Raw genomic sequence first — 10,635 nt, forward strand, 5'->3', positions numbered from 1 at the left:
AATATAGAGGGAAAATGTTTAAAATTTTCTTCTCACGAAACATAATACTTCAATTTGTGATATTATTATGGGAGCTTCCTTAAATACATGTAATATAAATTCTAGATTAATAATCCTGTGACCATCGGTCTAATACTGGGGCCCCAAGTGGGGTTCAAAGTTTAACATGGAAATATACAGGAAACATGTTTAAAAATTTTCCTTTCGAGAACTACAATGTACAGTTTGTGAGATTACTATGCAAGGATCCTCAAATAGTGTAGTGAGGTGTAAATTGTTAAAGCCAACCATAAACCACAAACCACGGACCAATACTTGGGTCCCAGAAAGGGGTTCAAAGTTTCAAGTAGAAATTGCATATGATACAACATAGAATTGTACAAGGAATGTTGTTTAGGTGAGCAATATCGCCCTTATGCCTCTTGATCTTTTATTTATGAATTCTGTAAAGGAGCAAACGTTAGTCCATCGAAAATGTCAGACGTTTTTCTAATAATATTCATACGTTATTTTGTTGAAGCTTAAGGACTTTGTTTACTCAGGGTTTGAGTCATTGACCTACTTTTTTGAAAGTGAAAAATAGCACTATCATGAAAGGTCTTTAACACATTTAGATGTTTTTTTCATTATCATCAGTGGATTCTTTTTCCCATTCTGAGTAATCGTATACCTTAATGGGTCAAAACATGTTATTGTCAGTTACAGAAATATTCATACTTTTGCTAATCAAATGTAGGCCCCTTCTTCTCCCTAGCATAATCTTCACTTAAAAACCTAGCCGGGTTTAGATTTACCGTATAGACGGAGAAATGCCCAAAGCCCATTTTGCATAATATATAACCTGGTTCACAATCGACCTGCTCTAAATCGTCAAATCTCATCAATCAGAATATTATGTTAAGCCATATTCACATTCGTGTCTTAATCTATAGTGAAGTTTTTTTATACTATAGAAACAATAATATATAAATAACATATGCTGCTGTTGATTTTGTCAATTTTTATGTAAAGAAACTAATGAGTTCATAGTAAATGTGTAATATTTAACCTATTTTATTGATTATGCTTTGTTGAAAAATATTAAACGAAAGAGAGAGAGAGAGAGAGAGAGAGAGAGAGAGAGAGAGAGAGAGAGAGAGAGAGAGAGAGAGAGAGATTTTAGATAAATAATTGACATGTATAAAATATTCTATTGATCATGAAACACTGGATTTTTAAATGACATCATTTACTAATCATAAAATAACCGATCATCTTGTTAACTATTACTGAGTGTACATATACACATAATTTTTTGCAGTGTGCCAAAAAAGGTACGATAGTAACAACAATAAATGCAACTGATGAAGATAAGGACTACAACAATCAACTAATTAAGTATGAATTTCTCTATTCAAATTCGTCAACTGGACAACGCTTTCAATCCTTTAGCATTGACAAAAAAACTGGATTCATTACGCTCATTGGAAGTTTAGATCGTGAAGAGAAACCATCATTCAAGGTATTTTATTAAATAACCAGAATATATTTTCATTTTTATAAAAATCACTGCATGTAAAACTATTGTTTTATGTGTTTTGAACACTTTAAAGATGAATCTGAATGAAAATTTACAGTTAGATATGATTGATTTTTGATGTTATTTCATGGCTGAAAAAAGTTAATTGTGCTGTATGTTCCAATTGATTAAAGTATTTTAACATACATGTACCGCAGATTTAAATTTAATGTATTATATATAGATTAATGTCAGATGCACAGACCACGGAGAACCGCCTTTATTTACAACCTCACCTGATATAATTATCCAAGTCATAGATGTCAATGACAATCCTCCTGAATTTCTTACAAATGTAACAAAAGTGAACATAAAAGAAAATCAGACAAATATAATTGTCACAGAGGTGTCAGCTATTGACAAAGATTCTATGGCAGTTATCCAATACGCCATCAAAGGTAATTTTAGATTAGGGTATTTTCGTCTTAGAATATTATATGATAAAATAATAGACTTTTCCATAGTTGAATGTCTTTTTAAATGAGGTATTAAGATGTTTTCTACACACTTGGTTCTATGTTAGATATCTATTGCACACTGATTTTTTTTTTCTTATTTAGAAGGCAAGTTTTCGAATTTCTTCAAAATTAATGATTCCTCCGGTGAAATAGCAATAGATCAACCTTTGGATAGGGAAAATATGGCAAATGATGAAATATATCTGATGATCGAAGCAACTGACGTCACTAAACCCAATATTTTGTCTGAATGCGATAATATAAAATTGCAAAACAATACGACAGTACAGATGGAAGTTGTTATAACAGTACAGGATATAAATGACAATCCTCCAATTTTCAAGAACTCTCAATTTTCGAAAGGAATTCTGCGAAACACAAAGTTTGAAACGGTTGTCATTGATTTGACGGTAAGATTTGCATATCAAAATATAGAATATTCATGCTGTGTATGTACATATTTATGTAGAGACACAACTCTGAAAATTGACAGAATTAAAAACAAAACTGTAAATACCGAAATGATTGTTTGGCTAAATTTTTCTAATTTCTATTGAAAAATTAACTGTACACAATAAATACCTTTTTCAATATGAAATGCAACTACAGAAAAGAAAACGAGATTTGCATTGATGCAATGCTAAGATTATTCTCAATTTACTACAGGAAGTTGTGATAGACAATGACAGCTCTACAGAGAATCGTAAACACAAATTCTTTGCTACAAACATTTCATATACAGGAACATTGAAACTAGAGCTTAAAGACAAAACCTTCAAAACAAATTGTGGCGAGGCTTTTTGCGTCAACGCAAATGGTACAGTAGTGACAAATTTTGTGATATCTGACACAATGAAAGGAGTGGCAAAACTGCAACTTGTTGCAAATGACTCTGCAGGAAGCACAACAGCCTCATTAAAGGTAAAAAGAAACCTTTATGACATTATCGTTTAAAGCACAGGTTGAAATAAAACTACCAATATCAACTTATTTTAAAAGTATAATTTGCGTATTTTTAGATATATGTGATCGGAGATTCACAGGTTGTAGCAATGCATATCATTAAAACAAAACCACAAGTTGATGAAATAAAATTCGACGTACTTAGGTAAGACCTACATCAATAGTAACATTCGATCTAGTCAACAATTCAAAATTACAATATACCTCAAACAAATGTTTCTTACAGTAATTCTGTAGAGTTTTGTATGTCGTTAACACTGATATGATGACTATTTTACAGCATGTATTCAAAGATTCTTGGATATGATTGCGTATTTGATGAAATGGAAACTTACATGAAGGAAAATGGAGAACCTGACCCATTCACGTATGGAAATAATTACCTTTAAAGTGTTACTATATATTTTGTAAATCGTGTGCATATCTTATCCAGTCTTAAGAAATCATAAAATTAAAAACAAATCCATTGAATTAATTTTATTTAATTTATTGTCCCTTTGTATTAATACGTTGTTGTTATAAGAAATTAGAACAAACATGAATTAAAGCCCATTGATATAAAAAAAAAAATAAAAAAAAGATTAGTAGTGAACAAATTTTCACGTAGTTACAAAATATAATGGACAATTGATTTTAAGGTTTAATTACAGCTAATATAATTGAAATACGAATAATCTGAAAAATCCCCTCAATCTTTCACCAATGAGTACTAATTGAAAGTACAAAGTTATATAAATCACTTGGGCTGTCCCTCATATGCTAGAGTCGAATTATATGCACTTATAATGCAAACTAATAAACATCATTCTTAGTTAAATGGATAAAAAATTTAATTCACCATGAAACCTATGGCAGATTAAATCTATGCAATTTTTCTACCGTTTCTATATTTATGTTATTTCTTTTTAATTTTTTTTTTAGAACATTACTTAAATTTCATGTGGTGAACAGAAAAACTGACGAAGTTCTAGAGGCCACCAATGTAGTGACGTATGCAGTATCTATGCTTTTAATTTTAATTTTCGTGACAACAACATTTATTCTTACAATTGCTATGAATGTTTCGTTTATACCTGTGTAAAGCTGCAACTACTTACAATGAAGTTCTGAAAAGTGATCTTTTAGATTTTTAATTACACGCAATCTTATATTTAAGTCTGTAATACTTGTCATGCTGCGTATATTTTTAAATTGTAGAAACGTTGAATAAATTTTTTTATAATCTGTTTCAGAAAAATTGACAGATTAAAAGGCGATGCTCTAGCGGAGGCAAGGAACAAATACTCAATTCAATCTATAAGTGTAAGTTGGGCTCGCAAACATTGAGGATTATTTACTAATTCAAGAAAAAATCAAACGGATAAAACTCTCATACCAAATAAGTGAACTTTCTCTAAGCCATTTCTTTTGAATCGTATCAATAATAAAACAATTTATTCACAGGATTTGCAGTCTCAAAGAAATGTCCAATCATTCAAAATAAAAGAAACGTATATTTTGATTGCTGTCATATCTCTGATGTCATTGGTTTTGTGCATTGTTATTTACTTTTACATTAAGAGTACTCAAAGGTAAGCAAGTAGGATGTCTCATGTCACTAAAGAATACAATTTATTGAAAGTCAAATTAATTCATAGTTTAAATATGATTTGATATTTAACTGACACATACCTTACCATTGCTTTTTTTGATTTAAAAAAAAAAACCAGGAAGGCGGCAGCTATTAGCACAGTTAGAACATTTTATTATAATTCTAAAATTAAAGAAAATATCTCTTTGTTTTCGTGTTGAATAATTTAAATCAAAACAAAATTAGGCTTATCTCTGTTTCTATATTAAAAAAAAGATAAATTAATATGAAAAAAAAACTTTTTCTTTGTTTTCTGTTACTATTAAGGTTTACAACAAATCTTCTTTTTCAGATACAAGACGAAACTAAAAGCAGCCAATGTGCCAACAGTGGGTATGCAGACTTACATTGAAATATATCTTCATTCATTGCCCACCATAACCATTCCATAATTGCAGTTTGAGTACGGAATTTAACTAACGATTGTTCCATATTTTCAGATTCCAAAAAAGAGAATAAACAAAGTCTTTATCTACCGGGTAGTAACGTATATTCAAACACGTAAGTTTTCATATGTACATTAGACTTAAATATTCGGGATAATTGCGCTATTGGTCGGATGAGTATGCGAGTACATTCCTTGTTAACAAATTATCAGAAAATGACATATATTGCAAAAATTATGTATTACTACACGTTTTAAAAATAAAAGATATACTTAAAAAGAAATGACGATGTTATTCATCTCAACCTAGTTTCTGAAGTTCACGCTCCTACTGTACATACGTCTCTAAGATGACTTTTTACATGTCTATAAAGCAAACTGATCAAGGCACAGACACAAGTTTGCCTACTAATTTGCAACAGTGTTGAAAAAATCAATAAGCCGTTTATTCAATATAGTTTGTCCTCCATGGTTTGCCTCTCAATATTTCTACTACTCTGAAACAATACTATAATGTTATTAAGCATATCTGTTTACCTGTTGACATTTATCATTTTAAACAACTATTTATAATTAACATTTTATCATAACCGAGAAATTAAGAGTACATACATCAATGCAAACAATGTTGAAATGCAATAACAAAATAACCCACGCACAATATACTAGCACCAGTAGTTTTATATTTTTTGAATATGATTTACAATTTTCATTATGGTAAAGTTATGGTTCTAAACCAAAACGTTTATATGTGAACTTATAGAACAGTATCAAATTTTGTTAAAAATATAGCTTGAGTATAATTGATTTTCAAATTTCATTGATAAAGGAAAAATCCATTAATGAATAAAGACGAAGAACTTAAGAGAAGTATGGAAAACTTAGACAAAATGGATAACGGAAGCATATGTGGAAGGTAATTTAACAGAAATAAAAAAAATATAAAGTTTAGATACTTAAGATAGATTTGATGTGATTTTTTTAACAAAATATTTTCCATGAAAACAGATTCTAATTCTATGACAAATACTATGTTATATAGCGATGATTCAATGGACCCAAGCGATTTTGAATATGCAAAACACAACATGGCTTTTGATAGCCGTTTGGAAGATAAGGAAGTCGTAATGGATATGTTCGAAGAAGACGGACCTATGGCCGAGAATGACAATCCCCTCGCGCTGGCCCTCAGTCAACACGAACGACAGAAGAATGCCAGGAACTCTTCGAAAGGCAGAATATCGGAAATGAGCGAACAAAACCCCCAGTATGAAAATTTAGAAACAACTGAAGTGTAATAAAACTGCACAAATATGCATAAATTAAGTGCATGTGACAGAGGGAAAATGGATTGTTATTTTACACAAGGACGAACAAATTAATAAAGAATATAATAATTTTATTTTCCCAATTAATTTTTGCATTTTCAAGTTAATAAAATTAGTGCCTTAATATTTTGTCACTTTTTACATGAATTATCGATTTTTTTTCTTGTATCTGTTAGTTCTTTTTGTTAATATTACTTTGTTGCTTTTTTCTTATTAATGAATGTTAGAATGCATGCATGCAAGAATGTTGTCATTATATTCGAGTATATCGAACTCATAATGAACAGAAGTGTTTACATGATCACTATATTATTGGCTAATTATATAATTGTAATACTCTGTCTTTTAAATGTAAAGAAATGTGTATGGAAATTCTGATATAAAGGAATTAAATGGAATTGTAAACATAGGACTATGTGCGGATTTTGTGCATTTTTGCCCCCATAATCAACATTTTATAAAGAGCTTTAAAAATAAGGCGAAAGATAGTTAAAAGCATATTGAAAATAAAGTTGTAAAAGGTTATCACTACAGTGACGTCATAATGTAGAAATGACGTCATAAAGATTGCCTTATTTTGATAAATTGATGAAAAATATTGGTGTTTTCCGATGGTTTTTCGACTGGGAAACGTCGAACGCAGGCTTGCTGAAGTACCAGTTTTTAGTATAATGTGTATAACTTTCTGAAGAAAAGTATATGTTAAAATCTTACTTTAGCAGAACTGCGTTCTATACTTCTTTATGCAGAATATAAAGCAAAAATGAGAATATTTTCATTGTTTGCAAATTTGCGGGAATTTGGTCATTTTTAAAAGTGACGTCATTGATAACAGCAAATAAGCAATGACAACTAAAATCAAGATAAAGGAAGGAGTCTTCTCGCTATCAAACATACTTCTTATAATAGGAAATTTATGAAATTTTGACAGAGTCAAACGGATCATATTACCAAATGATTCTATCAGTTGAATCACATTTGACCTTTTTGTTTTAGCATAAAGGTCAGGTCAAGGTCACTACCTTTTTTCCTCAACGTAAAGGATGATAAAAATAAGTGTAGCTCTTTGTAGTTCTGTAGACTTTTGTATAAGATTTGAAGATTCTATTTTTCGATGAAATGATAGAATATCAGATTTTCTATTAACATATACTACTAAATTAGAATAAATATTTATACTAAAATTGATATTGCTTAGCCCTCTAATTTTCTGAAATTTTGAAGAAATTTTGATTATTTTTTTATGCTTCCAATAATAAAATATTTCTCATTTTTATGTTTTATGAGGACTTTATATACTAATATAAAATGACAGAAAAGCTAATATATTGACTATTTAATAAGAGAGAAAAACTGATTTCAGTGATTTTTTTTCTCACAAAAATCAGTGTAAAGAATGGGCACTTTGAAAAGCTTATAAAAATGTAATTTGATAGGCAAATCATATTTTAAAAACACATTCTGAAAAACAAGTATCATATTATTAGTTCACATTGGTAAAAAAAATCCAACATTAATGTTATTGTTTTTAAAATGCTGAATCAGACTCATTATTCTGCAGCAACTCTGAATTGCGAAACATGTGATATTTTCCTACGCCAATATAACGCCAAAAATATTAGATTCTAAACATTGATGAGTTTTTCTATGCCAAGTTGTATGATAGTAAATAAGAAAGTAAAATATACTATTTTATTTCGTTTCATCTTGATTTAATGAACAATTAATCAAATTTACGTCTGACAAGTCGAAAATTAGAAAAGACGCCTTCCTTAAAATGATAGGCATCCTCTGTACAATGATTTTTTAAGATTTGGTTTTTATAAGATACTATTTTAAAATTGGTTGAAATCGGGGGCAGATATTTGAACGTACCGCAAATAGTATATTATAATGAATTTATAGAAAGTTAAACTTTTAATATCCAACAAACTAAACTTTCACTTTTATCCAACCTGATTTATTCCACGTTACCTTAAGATTGCTTAATAATCGTGATTTTTTTTAAACTATGAATATGAATAATATGATAATATGAATCTTATTTAGGAGAAAAGCTCGGTATAAAGATGAAGAAATATATCCCGAATGTAAAGTAAAAGATAGTTGATTTTTTCTTTCTTTTTTTTTTTAATAGTAAATGGCAAAAAATCCTTCAAAAGCTTACGGTAGAAGTTTTTTTTGCTTATTAACAGTATATGTAAATCTTCATGTTTTATTAAAATTATTTATACTTTGTAAATTTGGGGAAAAAATAGTTATCAAAGAGTTTTGTTTTGAACGACAAAAAGAGTTAATTTGAAGAAAATTATGTGGTAATTGTTGCGTGCTAAAAATGTTTTTGATTTGCATACTTTTACAGTGTATTCATATCATAATTATCATTTACTGAGGCCATATAAAATTATTTCTGTGCCATGGTAACTTAAAGAACAAATTAAAGTTGGATAATTTTTATTCGAATTATGATTCACGGGCTTTGATTTTAAAATCTAGATTCTAACGTTAGATCTGACACAATGAGAAGAACATGACATACATGTAGTTACTTATTATTAAAAAATTGTTTTTTAATGCCTGGACATTAATAAATATTTCTAAAGGTTTTCACCCTCATTTAATGTGATAATATCCCAAATTCTGATAACAAATACAAAGTCTTTTAAACACAAAAATTTTATTGTGCTTTTATTTCATTGGGCTGGATTAAACGACACTCTAATTATTTAAAAGAAAAAAATTAGAAATGTTTGCATCTATAAAAAGACTTTAATTAAAATCTGGCATTTTGAGTGTAAAAATGATCAGAAAACATCTGTTAAAAATATAAGTTCATATATGAAAAGAACAGCACTGGGATATGAACTTGAGGGTTAATTGATCAAATCCTGTGAAGCACTAAGGGCGTTTCAGAAGGTTTTATCACGTTCCAACCAAAATCATATCCTTTCAAACTTTTTAACATTGCTCTTTATGACTTATATTTACGTTTTGAGAATGGCAAATTGTTCAAAATTATTAATATTACGGTGATTTTTATGTTTACAATATTGTAACCCTCAAGCGAAAAGTGCATGCGGTTATCATTGTGACATCATACATGTAAAAGGATTTACACAGAATTGATCGTTTTCGTTATTCTATAGCCTCATGAAAGGAGGCATTTTTGTAAATGTATTATTTAAGCATTGAATCATTATATTTTGAAAGATATTGTCTCATAACTGCAGCGGTATGTGCATATAGATTGAGTTACGCGCGCTAGCGCATTATGATAATTTGCACACACCGCTGCAGTTATGAGACTATATCTTTCAAACAATAATGATTTGATGCTTATATTTATATTTTTTTACATCTTGCCTTGTCTGCAAATGTGATTTATAGGTCAAAATTTCTGTTTTATCCTAAGGGTAAGTTCAAATTAATGGAAGAGCCACTGTAACAGCCACAACCGTGAACTTTGATTCTCGCTTGTGACGTTTCATTTTACAGCGTTCAACGTTAGTGACGTCATAATAAAACTAGTAATTCTAACCTTTGAGTACCCTGTGTGTGTTACGGCATTATAACTGCAGTGTCTTTTCACACACTTTACATGCAAAAAATATTTGGAATGTAAATATTTAAGCTTTGAATCATTATTTTTTGAAAGATATAGTCTCATAACTGCAACGATGTGTGCATACAAATTGAGAAACACGCGCTAGCGCGTTATGAAAATTTGTATGCACACACCGCTGCAGTTATGAGACTATATCTTTAAAAAAATCATGATTCAATGCTTATATTTACATTTTATTAACTTCTTGCCTTGTCTGCAAATGTGATTTATAGGTCAAAATTTCTGTTTTATCCTAAGGGTAAGTTCAAATTAATGGAAGAGCCACTGTAACAGCCACAAACGTGAACTTTGATTCTCGCTTGTGACGTTTCATTTTACAGCGTTCAACGTTAGTGACGTCATAATAAAACTAGTAATTCTAACCTTTGAGTACCCTGTGTGTGTTACGGTATTATATCTGCAGTGTCTTTTCACACACTTTACATGCAAAATATATTTGGAATGTAAATATTGTCGTAATAGACGATGAAATTACCTGACAAATCCCTCCAGATATAGGCTAAGTTACAGGATATGTAGCAGCACAAGTCTGGCAAGATGGAGGGCAGGGGAGATAATTGCATTAGTCGTTCACGGAAGAGTCGGGCTGTGGTACCACACTCCTCCCCTTCTTGTAGAGCCGATGATATCGGCGAATCCAATAACTATAAATTAGAAAAATCCACACCTCCCAAAAATTATGTCCAGT

At 29.9% G+C, this 10,635-nt stretch overlaps 1 protein-coding gene across 2 annotated transcripts in view; it reads left to right on the plus strand.

Moving 5' to 3' along the window:
• LOC117684316 (cadherin-23) overlaps positions 1-6,958 on the plus strand; it is a 41,301-nt gene extending 34,343 nt beyond the window's left edge. Inside the window, exons 25-37 of one of the 2 annotated variants that reach the window (XM_066067442.1) lie at positions 1,301-1,501; positions 1,743-1,956; positions 2,122-2,426; positions 2,683-2,937; positions 3,036-3,124; positions 3,260-3,346; positions 3,901-3,969; positions 4,212-4,281; positions 4,423-4,550; positions 4,902-4,942; positions 5,050-5,110; positions 5,824-5,910; positions 6,037-6,958. In XM_066067442.1, the coding sequence (XP_065923514.1) occupies positions 1,301-1,501; positions 1,743-1,956; positions 2,122-2,426; positions 2,683-2,937; positions 3,036-3,124; positions 3,260-3,346; positions 3,901-3,969; positions 4,212-4,281; positions 4,423-4,550; positions 4,902-4,942; positions 5,050-5,110; positions 5,824-5,910; positions 6,037-6,292 (1,863 nt within the window). In that variant the 3' untranslated portion in view covers positions 6,293-6,958. Of the gene's footprint in view, positions 1-1,300; positions 1,502-1,742; positions 1,957-2,118; positions 2,427-2,682; positions 2,938-3,035; positions 3,125-3,259; positions 3,347-3,900; positions 3,970-4,211; positions 4,282-4,422; positions 4,551-4,901; positions 4,943-5,049; positions 5,111-5,823; positions 5,911-6,036 lie in introns of both variants that reach the window. The other variant, XM_066067441.1, reaches the window with a different exon arrangement.
• Positions 6,959-10,635: the final 3,677 nt, after the last annotated feature.

This window comes from Magallana gigas, chromosome 7 (assembly GCF_963853765.1).
Source record: "Magallana gigas chromosome 7, xbMagGiga1.1, whole genome shotgun sequence".
Lineage (NCBI taxonomy): Eukaryota > Metazoa > Mollusca > Bivalvia > Ostreida > Ostreidae > Magallana > Magallana gigas.